The sequence below is a fragment of the Elgaria multicarinata genome, chromosome 7, assembly GCF_023053635.1.
Source record: "Elgaria multicarinata webbii isolate HBS135686 ecotype San Diego chromosome 7, rElgMul1.1.pri, whole genome shotgun sequence".
Classification (NCBI taxonomy): Eukaryota; Metazoa; Chordata; class Lepidosauria; order Squamata; family Anguidae; genus Elgaria; species Elgaria multicarinata.
Genome location: NC_086177.1, coordinates 67,689,795 through 67,706,671, shown reverse-complemented (window position 1 = coordinate 67,706,671; position 16,877 = coordinate 67,689,795). Strand labels below are relative to the sequence as shown.

Below are 16,877 nucleotides of genomic sequence, written 5' to 3'. Positions count from 1 at the left end.
CGCAGCCCTAATACACACACACACACACACACACACACACACACTGTAATGGTGAATACATATGAAATGCATATATATGAACATAATTCTAGCAATTATAATTAAGCTTCAACAAAAGCATACCAGAAGGTAGAGTATATATGCCATCTGTTCCAATATTGAAAGCATTGTAAGCATTCTTTCACTGAGAGGATCATCAGATGGGGTGAAATCATGGTTACTTACTGTCACTCCCCCCAAACACACTTCTGTCGGACAATACTTCATCTTTCTTCACGGAGAAGAAAGAGAAAGTAAACAATGACCACATGGCCCATACAGTGGATGTTTATTTATTGTGTGACTTTACCTGCACACAGCAGAATGTCCCGGCATGTTTAGTATCTAAAAGTAAATCAGACTTACTGGGGTCTGATTTTGTGAAGGAAAGAAGGCCAGAAGAACTGGGAGATGCATGGTTGGCAGATGGTGTCATCAGAAGGACCCGTGAAAAACTGTGAGTGGGCATTAATGGGCATGTGATAAAACACTCTTCTGATGACACTCCTGCCTCTGATACTGGAGTTCATACACCATCATCACAACTAGTATTCAGAATGGTAATTATGTTATCTTGTGAATCAAATAAACCACAGTCAGGTGTAATTCAGAAACATTTCCATTGCCTAATAGTTATGCAAATTCTAGTTAGACTGACTCTTTAATTAAGAAGGTGCTATTCTCCTCACCCACTGAGAGAAGAAAGGTTTAAAAGTTCAGAAAGACGGGAGACCAGAGCCAGACCGACTGCACAGTGAAAGCCTTCAAAATAGCTCTGAAAGGAGAGAGGTAATAGATGGGGAGATATATGTATGTGGGGGCTGGAAATGGACAGGGCAGTTTCTATCTTTGCTTGGATTTTGAGAAGACTCTCTTCTTCCCTTGTAACTTTGAGGTGATGATAATTGTGTGCATGTTTGTAACATTTCCTTTATGGCTTTGATATTATCCTGAGCAGAGTTTTTGTGTGGGAAAGGAGGGTTTAAAGTTCTGCACTTTAAATCATCCGACCCTATATGTGCACACTTGTCTACACTCTCCTGTATGTAGGCAGGGCCCAGACTGGGTTGTGTTTATTGTCCTCTAATCAAATAGCAGCTCAGGGTAATAATGACAAAGTTTAGGTTCAAGCAGAATATGTTAAACACAGGAATGGGAAAATGTAATGCCAGTGTAACATAGGATTGGTTCTGTGGGTTGGATCTAGACTCCTCATTCTCATCTGAAGGAGATATGGAGGGCACTCTTGGGAGTACAGCAGAGACGATAGGATGTGGAAGTGTCATTCCACAAGCAGAGTCCTTCTGCTATTAGAAAGTGGGTTTTGAATCCTAGCCTTTTGAGTCATACTCTGGAATCCTTTCCAGGATGGAGACTTTTCATACTGGAAACAGTATGAAAATATAATGTTGTTAACTGTACTCACCAAACTTCCAAGCAGTGAGAGGCTTCAGGGATTCTAGCACTTACTCATAATTCCTGTTTCTTAGAAGGAGGTAACTGGAGACTTTCTGTGATATAAGATTGATAGATACATATAAATAGGCTGAACATAAGATGGGCGTTTACGGGAGTAACATTTCAACAGATCCCGCCCCCTCATCAGATTCCAGGGAAATCCATAGTGCCATTGGATTTCTTGGAAAGACCAAGTCAGCTCTCTGCATCCTTTACAGATCCAGATACATCACAGACCCGGCTTCTATTATTCTCTCCCCAGACGCATTTAGCACATTTGTTAGGGATGAGCAGAAAATGGTGTGCCCACTTCCAGTGTAGTATAGAACCAGGTGGAAGGGGAAGGAAATGGGTATCTCTGGCCCTTATCTCTGCCTTCTTGGTACATCCCAGCTCCTGTTATAATGTCTCATCAGAATGCGAGAAGCCTTCAGCTGCCTATAACTAGGGGTACGTCTTCAAGAAGGGTTTGCCCCGGGGTTGCTTTGCAGTAGTGGCAAGTCATTTACATGACACAGCTACCAATGCAAAGCCATCCCTGGGCAAACCGTGGAAAATCCACTCAAAAAAAGTTGGTCACTTACCCCCACTTTTTTGGCACCGGAGGCAACCTTGCACCTCTAAAAAAGTAAAATAAATAAAAATGGGGTGGTGGAGAGGAGAGGAACAGGACCGTTCTACCCCCTTTTAATTTTATGATCTCTATCTGTGGAGCTCCGCAGAAACAAATAACAACAATAAATGCAGGTGGGTGGGGAGGAACAGCAGCCAGAGGAAGGAGATGCTGCACAGTCTCCACTCCTTCTTGCATCCCCCTATGCTGCCTTTTTCCTCTCCCCCTTTCCCCTACTCATATCAGTATCTGCGAAGCTCCACAGATAGGGCTCATTGAATTTAAAAAGGGAGGATGAATGGCCCTGTTCCTTTCCTCCCCCCACGTCTTTTTTTTTTAAAAAAAAACTTTTCCAGAGGAACCGGGAAGGAAAAATCGCACTTGCGTTCCTTTCCGTGCAGTGGGTTGTGTAGTGGAGAGAACCCAGGTGGCTTTGGGCTTCTATATAGGAAGACGTGTGGGATGCATGATTAGCCAGCATCCGCAGTGACTGGGATGGAGTATCTGGATGCGGGACATGGAGAGCTGTGCAATTTATTTTTGGTCCTGAGACTGCTGAAAGAACTGACAGTGCTAGCAGATTGCAATGCCACAGCTTCAGTGTGTAGGCATCTGGGAGAGGATGGTGGTTTCAGCAGTCATCAATGGTGGCGTGTATTTCCCCCTCTCCCCTCGTTCCTGGTTTAGGTGCTGAGGGTCCCACTTCTGAGAGTGGACAGCTGGTGTTTATGGCTGCAGTTCTGGTGGGATCAGTCTAAACAGAAAGGTGTTAGCAGAATGGATAATCGCTCCCTTGTGCTGTGAGGAGGCTTTTTCATTTTTACTTTGGCAAATTCTGCATTTTTAATGTAAAAGTACTCCCTTCTCTTGTTCATGGGGCCCTTTCTTCAGTAGGTAGGTTCCCATCACATGAGCTCTAAGATATTTGTGGCATGAGGGCCAGAGAGATATAGCTTCTCACTATGTGCCCTATCATCTGAATTATGGTCAGTCAGTGTGGTTTTTATATACTGCTGGTATCATGTTGTTATTAGGTCCAGATTATTTATTTATTTATTTATTTATTTATTTATTTATTTATTTATTTATCGCATTTACATCCCACTTTTTTCCCTCCAAGAGAATCAAGGTGATGTACATAATCCTCCTCCTCTCCATTTTATCCTCACAATAACAAACCAGTGTGGTAGGTTGGGCTGAAAGTCTGTGACTGGCCCAAAGTCACCAGTGAATCTTCATGTGGAAAAAGGGACAATTACCTAAATTGCCCAACTCCCAGCCTAACACCCTCACCATTACACCACAGATTTACATGGTAGTTTTTTTCTGAATTTCCCAATGGACTCAATAGTAGAGAATTTAATTACACCATTCTTTGACCTCATGTATCTTTACATCTTTGAAGTGGGGTGTCTTTGGATGAGGTGTACATTTCATCACCAAAGCCAAACTTTTGCCACACATCCCTTTTTGGAAATTCCACTAGCAGACATTTCACCATATGGGGGGCGGGGTGCTTTGCCCCATCCAAACCATTCCAACTGGTGGATCTATTGGTTAGAAATGTAGTATAAGTCTAATCATTCTGTGTTCTCTTTTTTCCAGGGAAAAAGTGAAGAAACTGTGTGTTCATGAACAGAATTTTATTTTGTTTGTCTTTTATTCCAAAGATGACAGCAGAAAATACCAACTATACTTTAGGACAAGAACCTCTGGCTTGGCTAACTTGCATTTTGGAAGATTATCCAAACTATCTGGCATACCCATTGATAATGTCAGTGATACTGATCATATTGTACTATCCCTTTGTTTTACCGTTTTCTGGAATGTATATTGGTAGTGCACTATATGCCATCAGTAAAAAAATTTATAACTTACCAGAAGATATTACTAATGAAAAATGGGACAAGATAAAGCAAAGATTTGCATTTCTGTCGGATATTGCAGGAAAGATTTTGCATGGTAAGCATGATTTTCTCACTTAAGATCTACAGAGATGAATTTCAAATAGTTGTTCTGGTGCAGTATCTCTTCATTTCAGAGGGGGAATTACTATTATTATTATTATTATTATTATTATTATTATTATTATTATTTATATAGCACCATCAATGTACATGGTGCTGTACAGAGTAAAACAGTAAATAGCAAGACCCTGCCGCATAGGCTTACATTCTAATAAAATCATAATAAAACAATAAGGAGGGGAAGAGAATGCAAACAGGCACAGGGTAGGGTAAACAGGCACTGGGTAGGGTAAAACTAACAGTATAAAGTCAGAACAAAATCAAGTTTTAAAAGCTTTAGGAAAAAGAAAAGTTTTTAGCTGAGCTTTAAAAGCTGCGGTTGAACTTGTAGTTCTCAAATGTTCTGGAAGAGCGTTCCAGGCATAAGGGGCAGCAGAAGAAAATGGACGAAGCCGAGCAAGGGAAGTAGAGACCCTTGGGCAGGCGAGAAACATGGCATCAGAGGAGCGAAGAGCACGAGCGGGGCAATAGTGTGAGATGAGAGAGGAGAGATAGGAAGGAGCTAGACAGTGAAAAGCTTTGTAGGTCAACAGGAGAAGTTTATATTGGATTCTGGAGTGAATTGGAAGCCAATGAAGAGATTTCAGCAGTGGAGTAACATGGTCAGAGCGGCGAGCCAAGAAGATGATCTTAGCAGCAGAGTGGTGAACAGAAACCAACTATCCTCTTAGTTTGTTGCAATGGTCCATTGAATGAGATTTGATCATGAGCTGAGAATGTTATGTAACCCAACCTCAGTTGAACATTATGATGAAGAACTGAATTTAAGCAAGGCAAACACTGTTCATTCTATCTTGAACACAACCATCAGCCTTGTTAGGTGGGGAGCCAAATAGTTACAAAAGCTATAAAAATCATAGGAAAACATAGAAGAAAGCTTTCTGAATGGTGGATTCACATTACACCTAGGCAGAGATACAAAATTTGCATAGCACCTAACTATGTTCTATCTTTCACTTTTTCCTAGAATTAAGTACTGTGAAAGGTTATCAGATTTTCTTTTCATACTGCAGGAAAAACCAAATTTCCATAACACTTTTGAGTCACTGAAACGGTTTTTGGTTATTTTTTTATGTTGTTGTTGTTCCTAACTTTCATTCTTTAAATGGAGCTACCATGGATATGTTGCAGTGATTGACATCTCACAAATAAAAATGAGAGGAAATTAAAATACTCTGAAGTGTGGCATTGTGCCCCTGAGCCCCATCTGGCTGTCACTGGATCTAGTTGAAATGTATCAGTTCACAATAACTCACCAAACAGCTATATGGCACAGCAGTGGGAGCCCAATTCTGAAAGGAAACAGGGAGTATCAGGATAGAAACTTGGTGTGCCATTTCCCAGCAGAATCGGGCTCCTGACACTCTGCCAAAGAGCTGTCTGTTGAGCTATTTACCAGCAGTATTGCTGGGTGCATGAGAGCGGCCTGAAATTTTTCCCCAATGACCCTAACCAAGATTGCTAATAGTGGTTCTGATCGCCAGAGCAGGGCGAGGTTAAAATCTCTTTCTCCTCCTCAGTGATGATGCATGTGTGGGAATGGCTGTATTTGAGTGTCAGTGGGGGGGGGGGAGGATAAATGAGCATGTGTGTGTGGCCTCCAAAGCTTTCCATAAGGGGCAATGCAGCCTCCCAACCCAAAAAGGGTTAGCATTCCAGCTGTAAGACAACAGTAGCATCATAATATGGGCAGTTTCACCATCATAAAACAAAAGGGCAGCAGGGCAAGCAGGTTGGAACTGGACAAGAGTGATGCCATCAACCAAGGGACCACTCACCCAAATGAGCAGGAGGGCACCCAGACGGAGCAAAGCTGCCTTAGCACATTCCGAAATAAATTTATTGAAGTTACCATAAGTCAGGAAGGCATAAGAGCAGTAGATTCAGAGTCTAACATTTCCTCACTACACTACTTTCAGACCCAAAATATTAATAGCAGGAACACCCCTCAGAATAAAAGGCAGAAGGGCAAGCTCAGGGGCCCTCATATGGCTCCAATGTCCAGCGTCACTTATCTGACCATGCTGGATCACTGGGCAGAAGTCTCAAGGCAAACATTGCTGAATGGAGTCAGTTCAACAGCAGCTATTCCATTTTATCCTTCCTCTAATTCCATTTTAGCCTTCAACATTTCTAGTACATGCTCTTTCTCCCCCTATCAGTAATGCATTTAAAAACCTGGCCTTTTACAAACTGATTATTTACAGCATTTTCACAAATCATTCTTGCTTGTTCCATCCATAATCATGCCTTGGGATATTATTTCACCACTGTAGTTTTTTCAGCAAAGCAATTATAAATGTAGATATCACAATTGACTTCAAAACTTAACTTTAGCTTTAAAACAGAACTTTTGATCATTTAACATGTTAAACTTCATATTACAAGTATTCTATTTAATATTTGACCTTCCTTAGACTATCCTCTTTGTTTCCAGTAAGGATATAAATATTTATGTCATCTGCAAGTACATGAAACAATGCTGAAGTCCTGTTGTATCATTTACAGGTTATGAGGTTTGCGGAATAGAAAATCTACCTAAAGGACCAGCGCTTCTTGTTTATTACCATGGATCCATTCCGATTGATTATTACCTTTTTGTATTGAGGATCTATAGAATTACAGGAAGATTCCCTTATTCTGTGATACACAAATGCATGTCCTTACTACCAGGTAAACACAAATCCTGGAACTTTAGATTACATAGAAAAACTATGCTAGAAGGAACTGCAGAAGTGATAGTGGTGAGGTATTGCTTCTTGGTCACGATCATTGCCACATTACAGATTTAAAAATGAGGTCTTGCACTTGTTCAGATTCATGCAGTTTTCTGTCCTGTGTTCAAGCCTTCTCTCTAGCCACTTCAATATCTCCAACTCTCCAGTAAACCAAGGAGCATAGTAGGTTCCATTCAGAGGGGTGGTGGTGAAAATCACTTGGGATTCAATTCTGTTGTCCAGCTATGTCAACAGAAGGGTCCCCAGAGGCCGTCAAGAATCCTTTGGATTCCATCAGTAATTCTGATATGTCTGCTACCCTGTGGAGAGAAAAGACTGCTTGCAAACCTTAATCTAACCAGGAAGAGACATTGAGGTCACTCAGGACTACAAACCTGGAAGTCCTCAACACCAAATCTGAGAGCACCTCTGTGAGCTCAGACAGTGAGACTAAAGGGCAGTAGCAGAATCCCTAATCCTGAAGACTCCAAAATGGATTCCATAGGCACCAATACCATGCATTCCTCACTTGGTACCTGTCATGCTTTAAGATTTATTTATTTTTAATTAAACCAGAAGGCTGGCATGCTCAAAGTAAGTCTTCCCTCCAATATCTTTATTTATGTTGAAAAGAGCTGTTTAGTGTTTTGGAGCCCAGGCCACACCTCTGCCTTGGAATTAAGTTATTGGGCAAATTTCCTTTTTCAGTCTTCCAGTTAAACATCTGGAAAATGGGTGCTTTGTGACTGGCCAACCCACCATTGCAACCATTTTGTGACTGGCCGACACCCTCTACCTCATAGCAGCCATTTTTGTGAGAGCATCCACAAAATCCCAAAAGTGACTAAAAAATGGCCTGACTCTGTTGTTGTCGTGGTGGTGGTGTGTATTTTGTCATGCAGGAAATATGAAATGCATTCTGTTTTCTATTTTAAGCAGGAATAAAGTCATTATTCCCATTTTTTCAGGATTAAAGTTGTACATTAAGATTAGTCGCTGTGGCCATCCCACAAGAGAAGAATGTGTGGAAATTCTGAAGAAAGGGCATCTATTGGGTGTTGCGCCTGGAGGACTTCGAGAGCGAAACTATGGAGATAAGAATTATAAAGTCCTGTGGGGAAAACGTAAAGGATTTGCTCAAGTAGCCATAGATGCAAAAGTGGTGAGGGGTTGCTTGTGATTTCCCCATTATCTCCCTTGTGTTGTCCAAACTGGGGTTGTTGTTTTTCTGGAGACCATACTTCAATTAGATGTAATCAATTTATTTCATAGCTACTTGTAAACGTATCATAAGGCACATGCCACCCTAAGGCAAGCTGACTATATGTACTATCTGGCCACATGCACAGCCCAATTGTAAATGTTCTCATTCCAATTTTCTATGTATCAAATTGCTTGGAACACCTCTAAAGAGGTAACCATGCAGACAACTCAACATAGTTATTCATTTTTAAATGCTGGAATATTTGGTAAATTATTCTAAGTGGTGTACAGAGAAGTGTATGGAAATACTGATGTGGCACTTTATGGGCACTGCAATGCACAGCCTGTGGCCTGACCAAGTTTGAGAGAGCTACTGATGATATTTTGGTGAAGATAATGGTTTTTACTTGGTTCCTTCCAAGTCCACATATCCAGGACTGCAATTTGCGTCAGGAGAAAATCCCCCAGTAGTACTAGGGCAAAAGGCAGCTTCAGAGGAGGGATTTTCCTCAGCACCACAGGAGGGGAGGAAAGGGTTAATTGCCTCATCCAAACCTGCTGCAATCCCAACAATTATCACTCCCCCCACATCCAATGCTATTTGCATTTTTCTGAACTTGCTTGTTGAATGCAAAGATGCATTTAACAACTTGCCTACTTTGGTAGTAAGGAAGGAGCAGACAATGAAATTATTTGTAGACTGCTTCCAGATGGGGCTTTTATAGTGCCACGCCCTGCCTCATTCATGGAACTTTATTGGGTGTCCAGACTACGAAGTCTTCAACTCGTGACCCTCTTGTATTAACTTTTGTTAATATGTCAATTTAGTGCTAGTAATAATCCTACTGATGTCAAAACTCTTACGATCTATCTCTCTAAACAAACTGTATGCTAATTACAGTAACTTCCCTACCATGAGGGAATCAATTTTATATTCAAGCAATAAAGAGTTGACTGAACAAATTTCCTTCCTATCTGATCAAGCTTTTCTGAGCCATACTTCCCTTCAAAATAGGATAACACCTTTTCTTTTGTAGGCTCGGATTACTTTTTATTATATTTTATGTCCATTTCCTTGCATCATAACTAGAAGTAAAGAGACATGTGAACAGTATTCTAGTGAACTTTCTTATCTGAAGCATTTTTCCCCTTTAGCTTAGAAACCTTGCTTTTCCTGAGCTTAGCTTGGAAAATTTCATGTTTCACAAAGCAGGTTTCTATTTATTTATTTATTTATTTATTTATTTAATATGTTTATTTATTTATTTATTACAATTCTATACTGCCCAATAGCCGGAGCTCTCTGGGCGGTTTCTAGGTCATTGAAAGGTCAACATGTTAGTACAAATGCTTTTGTAATGCTTTGTTAGAATCAAATTGATTCAAACTTAATACAGGAATATATTGCAATATTAAATTTGCTTCTTTATAAAAATGGTAGCTTAGGAGAGCGGAGCAATTTATGGGAGAAATGTACAAGAGCAATAACTATTTTGGGGATAAATCTTCGAAAGGTAGCCTATTACACAGGTTGGTGAAGGAGTCTGGCAAGATGCAAAGGCTTTGGGAGCAATATTTTGTGACAAATTGATCTACATGGGCTGAAGCAAAAAAAAAAGTTCCAATACTATCTTTTGATGTCTTTTAGCCCATCATTCCTTTATTTACACAAAATATCCAAGAAGCATATAGGTCATATGGAAATATAGGTAAGTTAAACTTCATACGTTCTTTGGAATGTGTTTTACAGATAGTATACTCATGCACTCTTGTTAGGAGTAAGCCCTGTTGAATTCAGTGGGACATAACATCCAAGTAAACAGCAGATCAGGCTGTCTGTATTATTGAAATCACGTTTATATACACAGGATTTTTTTGCAGGCTTTCATATCTATTCTGGAACTGTTTAAACAGTGGCATATATGGGTTTTCTCCACTTCTTTCTTTTTTATGGAGCACAACAATGCATGTGATACAAAACTTTACATTTTCTCAGAGGTTCTCCATTTATTTCTCTCTAAGGAAATACCTGTGAATGCATCAGTACTCCTGCTCGTTATACACAGAGTTTAGAGATTGCCATTATGATGTATGTGGTGACATCCTAATTTTCTCAAAATTTTCATGCTTATCTGTGCAATCTGAACTTTCAGAATTACATATTGCACATACTGGAACTTGATTCTTTTCCTTGCCATGCCCCAGCTAAATTCATGAGACCTCTCTGAAATCTCTCAGTATTTGATCCCAACCTTATCTTAATTTCATATGTAGCTCCAATGAGATGGCTCTATGAACGAACTCGTTCCATAGCCTTTCCAACATATGGATTATTTCCAGTCAAATTGAGGACACATATTGGACAACCAATTCCATATGATCCAAATCTAAGTGCTGAAGAAGTAGCTGAAAAAGTAAGTGCTCTAAGATTCATGGAAACCATAAAGAGGAGGCTATATGAGTATTGTGGTTAATAATTAGCAATATGTGATACATTAATCATACATACCAAAAGTGAATTCAAGTTGTTTAGTGTCTACCAGATTGGAATCAAAAAATCAGATCACATAAAAAAAATGTCGTTTCTATTTTCAGGTAGGAATGTAGGGTATACAGAAGTATATAAGTTTGTAAATAAAAAGATAAATTGGCATGCTTCCCAACCCACACCAATAGCCTGACAATGACCTGTGAGCTTGCAGAATGTATACAATGTGGAACTGTGTTTTGAGGTGTGTTAATAAGTGTCCTCACTAGCCATGCAGATGCCCACATACATATTCATAAACACACACAACTAAGGAACCTTTTAACATTGGTTGCATCACATTGTCCCCAGTGAGCACGTGCATACACAGATCTATTTCAAAACAAAAGTATTGAGCAAAGTGCCATTATCACTGATCACTGAGAATTAGATTGTTGCAATAATCATAGTAGAGCACTTGTAGAAATTTAAATATGAACACAATCAGTTGATATACGTTTAAAAGTCCTAGGTATATTACACTAATAAAGCACAGAGCATGAGATACTCTTCATGCATAGTGTCTGAAATATGGGGATAATAGCTCCAAAAATCCTCTCTGTGATTGAACCGAAGCCTGATCTGTGTAAAAAATAATAATGAGGCTGTGTGTATGCTTGGTGAGCCCAGATTTGAAAGGTTCTGATTGTGGTTCTGACAAGTTGGAAGGACTGGATCTAGGCCAAGTGGGATCTGTAAAGCTGACTGGGAGTGAAAAGAGGAAAGGAGAGCAGTCTCAGTAGCTGTACTAAGAGACGTTCACACCTATTTCCAGCATCTCTTCCTCTTATAGAAGCAAGGCTCATACTTATTGCCCCACCATAAGCATTCTGACAGTGAGTGTGTCATTCAAGTCTTCTGGAAGAATGGGCTGACCCAGTGGACCTAAAGCACATGGAAGTGGAAAGAAATGAAAGGAAGATTCCTGGCCACAGTCCTTTCCACTGGATCACCAGGGCAAGGCTTCCCCAAGAGCAGTGGGCTTCCATCCGAAAGTGGCTCAAAAATAGAGCAAAGTGCTATGTGCTTGCACACATAGTGTATGGAGTGTATGGAGGTGGAGGCTAAAATTCTTAGATAAAATTTGTAATCGGGGCTGGAAAGATACTTTTCAGGTGCATCTCCACTTCAGCAAATGTAGGTAGCCAAGCAAAAAGGCTACATGGTGAAAACCTGACATTCCATGGCTTAGAGCCAAACTAGACATTATGCTGAGCACATAGCAAGCTGCTGGATTGCTTTTTGTTTATTCTAATGTAAGTCTGATTGACACTAATTTAGACTGGGACCATTGCACACCAGGAGGGGAGGATTTCTCCATGAAATTGCTGTCCTCCAGGATGGGCAATATAATTTTATTTTAAAAAGTCTTCACGGATGTCAATGTAGTATTTTTTTAAAAAAAAAACTCCTGTGAGTGGGGGAGAATTTCAAGGAAAAACTGGCAGTGGGAAGATTTAATCCTCCCTTTTTGGTGTGTGGTTTTCACAATCCAAATCATGGCTGCAAGCGTTCACACAATAGTAGACAAAAGCTATTCCTCTTGCTGTGAAATTAGCATAACATGTGGTTTGGCAGAGAGAGAGAGAGAGAGAGAGAGAGAGAGAGAGAGAGAGCCAATGGATTCAATGAAGATTAACTGGGCTTATCATGGAAGCAGAGAGCTGGGCTATCTGGCCCTTTGAAGGCCATGGAACTACTTATTTTTCTATGCCCAAGGGATTGTCTATATGCTCTATATACTCTATTGTGGCTGTGTAGTTGCACCCCATTGTTTATATGATACGGTTCCAACATACAACCACATCATGCTATTCCCTATGAAACTGCGCTTTTTCAATGTGTCATTTTGCTGTGACTTTTTATATTGCTCTGATGTCACTACAGTTGTTTGTTCATCTATCAGCGGAGGCTTCAGTTTGGATTAAGAGAGTGGGCATCAGTAGGGGTGGATCCCAGTGCGGGCTAGGCGGGGAGGGCAGGAGACAGGTCCAACAAGCCTAGAAATGGCTGCCATGGCAATATTAAAGTCTGGGGAATGAAAGTGAGGATAGTTATGATGTGTAACACATAAACTCAATGAACTGTAGCAGCACAGTTGTGCAGTTACAGGTTTTCAAAGCTACAGTATTGTGGAGAGTTTCCAGAAAGCAAACAAACAAAAAGGGTTTCCCCAGATTTTGGTCCCTCGATATTTGCCACCCATTACTGTTATTTGAGAATGGTGTTGTGAGTTTTCCTGGCTGGATAGCCCCTGCTCCCTCCTGCCATCTAACCCTATCAATGCTGTTTTGCAGCAGTGATGCTTCCGAGTTTAGTGGGAATCAGTAGGCAAAGCAGCATCTTATAGAGTGAGTGTGGTATCGTCAGGCTTTTGATTGGGGCTCCTTTAACGAATTCCTATTTGTGCATCTCTTTCTGTGTACATGTATTGAAAGTATCTTATTGATGGGATATTTTATTTTATTTTTGCAAACTGCGCTCCTTTCAGTCCAAGATACAGGCCCCTTTGGCTCATCTTGATATCAGGCACCCAGCTGATGTCCTTAAAAGCAACAGTGGCAAGTCTGGCAGCAGCTGTTTCAAAACTTTCTGATTACATGGAGAATCAAACAGATCCTGCTTTTTATATCAATATTAAATTTTGTTTAAGAAAGGAGTTTACAAAGCTTTCTTATCCTGCAGTAAAGACCAAAGATGTGGGTGTTGTTCTTTGACCTCCTTCTAGTAGCTGCATCTAATATCATGGGGTAATTAACTGAGGAGCCACAGTGCATGCTGCCCGGCATTGTAAATATGCAACCCCCAACTGGTAGCTGTTCTGTTGTGTGAACCTGGCTGGCAGGGTTATTTGAGGATAATGCAGGAGCTGTTTAGCCCCCAAGAACCCCCAGCTGACAGGTTTGCTTAACACCTCCACCCTTGACTATGCCTGGTTGGAGACTACATATTCATGATGATAGCTGACACACAATGTGCTGCCCTGAGAGTTAAATAACCCACGGTGGACTGTTGTGTGGACCAGGTCACTGTTACATCTGTCTTTTATTAAAAAGGAACATAATAGCTTTTTCAGGATTGGGTGGTTTTTAATTATCAAGGCTCAGGGATGCCATCCTTCAGCTGTCATCCTCTATTCAACTCCAATTCAGTCTTAGGGTGGCATTGATGCTGTATCCTCTTCTGCATTCTTCTGCCCTGGGCTGTTCCCTAGTGCAGCCTTCCCCAACCTCTAGATGGTACTCTCTAGATGCATTAGACTACAACTCTCACCATTCACAGCCAACATGCCCATGCTGGCTGGAGATTATTGGCATTGAATCCAAGAATTCTGGAGGGCACCAAGCTGTTTTTATTGCTGTTTGTAGCTTTTATTTATTTTTTTGCTAGTTATTCCTTGCTATTACTTTGAGAATATATGATTAACTCCCAAATAAGTGTGTATTATAGAATTACAGACTTAGTCAATTTCATATGGCTGTCCATTTCTATTTTGTAAACTCCACTGAACTATCCATCTCCATCAAACTCATCGCTGAATTCCCTTTTCAATCATTTTTTTCATTTCAGCTACCATCTTCTCTTAAGTCTTCAGTCCCTCCATTGCCAACTATCAGTATGTTCGGGAGTGATACCTTTATCAGATTCATAGCTTAAACTATGCAGAGCAGTTGCACTGTTCTCTTGACATACTATTTGTAGAAAATTAAAGCATACAAAATTTAAAACAGCTAAAATACAACACTAAAATACAACCACCCATAGAACAACCATAAACAATTCAATTGATGAATTAAATATGATATGAAATGCTATCAAATGCCTGAGAAAACAGACAAGTCTTAACCTAGCATGGAAAAGGTGACAGTGTTGATACCAGGTGGGCTTCACTGAGGAGAGCTTTCCATAAACAGGTGGGAACTATGGAAAAGGAGAGCGTTCCGAGGAGGGCAACAAGGATGATCAAGGGTCTGGAAACAAAGCCCTATGAGGAGAGGTTGAAAGATCTGGGCATGATTAGCCTGGAGAAGAGAAGATTGAGGGCAGACCTGATAGCACTCTTCAAATTAGGGGATTTGAAGAGGGGATAGCCACCCAGCAGAGTGCTCACTTCGAAAGGGCTTTGGATACTTAAAAGGTTGTCACACAGAGGAGGGCCAAGATCTCTTCTCAATCATCCCAGAGTGCAAGACACGGAATAATGGGCTCAAGTTACAGGAAGCCAGATTCTGGCTGGACATCAGGAAAAACTTCCTGACTGTTAGAGCAATATGACAATGGAACCAATTTCCTAGGGAGGTCATGGGCTCTTCCACACTAGAGGCATTCAAGAAGCAGCTGGACAACCACCTGTCAGGTATGCTTTTAGGTAGATTCCTGCAATTGGCGGGGGGGGTAGGACTCCTTGGCCTTGTAGGCCCCTTCCAGCTCTACTATTCTATGATTCTATGAAAAGGTACTGATAGATGCCCTCCATTGAGTATTGCAGTACCAAGCCCTATGAGGCTTTAGGAGTTAAGAACAAGAATCTTAAATTGGACCCAAAAACACATAGGCAACTACTACAAGCAGGTCAAAATTGGTGTTATATGGTCAGAACATCTGGTCCCCATTATCTACCAGTTCAAGTACTCCATCCTCTCAACAAAAGACAGTCAACCCAGCAGGTTATCATGATAGGTGGTGCTGAAAGCTGCTGAGAAATTAAGTTAAAACAATAGGGTGGGTCATACTTCCTCTGTCTCTCTTCTGCCAGATCTACATCAAGCAGGATATAACACTTTGAAAGCAGTCATGGGCCCCAACAGTTGTCAATACCATTATAAACTGTTATAAAGCAGTAGTGTAGATCCTACCCAAGGCAGTTTCTGTGCCAAAATCCCACTTGAACCCCAACTGATATGGATACAGATAATTGGTCTCATCTAAGAGCATCTGGAAACTAGGATTAAGTGAAGCCAGAGAGAGGGAGAAAGGAAATAATTATCACTCTCTGACAGAAATTACAGCCAAGTGCAGCATGATTTTTCAAAGAGAGGTTAAAGTTGGACTGGAATGCTAATTACTAAAGAAGAGAAAATGAGAACTTTAAATGTCTCTTTAATGTATATTCTCCCTCTCTCTGCAAGACCCCTATATCCTTTAGCTCTAACTGCCTCCATATTTGGAGTATCTTTGATTCCATTATCAGAGGCAACAAGCCTATATACACCAGTGGTTGGGGAACATGGGTGGGTGGATGCTTGTGGGTGCCTGGTCGACATTTGGTTGGCTGCTGTGTGAACACAGTGTTGGACTAAATGGACACTTAGTCTGATCCAGCATGACTCTTTTTGTGTTCTTATGTTCTTATTCTGAATCTATGGGTTTTCTCTCTTTCTTGCTTCTGAATAGGCGAAAATTGCAGTCGAAGCTTTGCGGGATAAACACCAGAAAATACCAGGAAGTATACTGAGAGCTCTTTGGGAACGCTTTGAGACACATCACAAAGATGAATAGTGTGACTAATGAGCTGCATGGATACAGTCTCTTTTCAATGATCCTTCGAAGCACCTTTAAATGGATTCAGATAGATTCAAGTGGGCTCTGGGGATTTCCTGCTGGTATTGCTGGTGCTTTTGTAGAAGTCCTTGTTGCTCTGTGGAAAGCAGAGATGAATAGGGCAGTTTACCCTGGGTAGCTCCCTGGCATACACCTCAACGGAAGGCAATGAAGCAAGAAGAAAGGCCATTAGACTATAGGTGGAGGAAGACTAGTGCGGTGTCCAACTAAATACAAGTGAAAGCTTATTATTAAGGCTGTGCACCACTTTGGTTCTAGATCTGAATTTGGAACTGTAATGGGATGATTTAGATTGCTTCTGTCCAAGTCCGAAGCTGATTCAGATCAGTCTGAAGTGGGGCAAAGTAGGCCAGACAGATCTGAAGTGCTTTGGATCACTTCAGAGTGCTTCATATGATTCTGAAGCCTAGATTGACTGTCTGAGAGATGTAGCAAGTTGCTTAAGAGTAGGGAGGGGGAGAGGAAGAGTTGGGAGGGGAAAACTGAGTCTTGGCATCTCTCAATGCTATTAGGGCTGAACTTCAGATCTGGAATTCCTATTGTGTGCTGTGTGAGTGCAGCATATACGTTACTGTGCACAAGCAAACAGTGTGTGGCCAAAGCCATACATACAATATATGTTATGGGGTAAATCACTTGTTTTTCCTTATGTACATCAAATGACCATAAGAATATGAACAAGATAGTCTATATGCATTTATAAAACGTTTCCTTCATCTTATCCTTCTTTT

General features: G+C 40.8%; 1 protein-coding gene across 1 annotated transcript; it reads left to right on the top strand.

Annotated features, from left to right (window-relative positions):
- The first annotated feature begins 804 nt into the window (after positions 1-804).
- Positions 805-16,173, top strand: LOC134401621 (DGAT1/2-independent enzyme synthesizing storage lipids-like). Its single transcript, XM_063130733.1, has 7 exons — positions 805-828; positions 3,716-4,072; positions 6,646-6,810; positions 7,823-8,016; positions 9,706-9,766; positions 10,332-10,471; positions 15,979-16,173. The coding sequence occupies exons 2-7, from the start codon at positions 3,742-3,744 to the stop codon at positions 16,081-16,083; spliced, it is 996 nt and encodes a 331-aa protein (XP_062986803.1). The 5' UTR covers positions 805-828; positions 3,716-3,741; the 3' UTR covers positions 16,084-16,173.
- Positions 16,174-16,877: the final 704 nt, after the last annotated feature.

What these genes read in the sequence shown, in the direction of transcription:
- LOC134401621 (XM_063130733.1), top strand. Translation starts at nt 3,742, where the DNA reads ATGAACAGAATTTTATTTTGTTTGTCTTTTATTCCAAAGATGACAGCA. An exon ending in TGCAGGAAAGATTTTGCATG is followed by an intron (nt 4,073 to 6,645) that starts GTAAGCATGATT and finishes TATCATTTACAG; the next exon opens with GTTATGAGGTTTGCGGAATA. An exon ending in TAGCCATAGATGCAAAAGTG is followed by an intron (nt 8,017 to 9,705) that starts GTGAGGGGTTGC and finishes GATGTCTTTTAG; the next exon opens with CCCATCATTCCTTTATTTAC.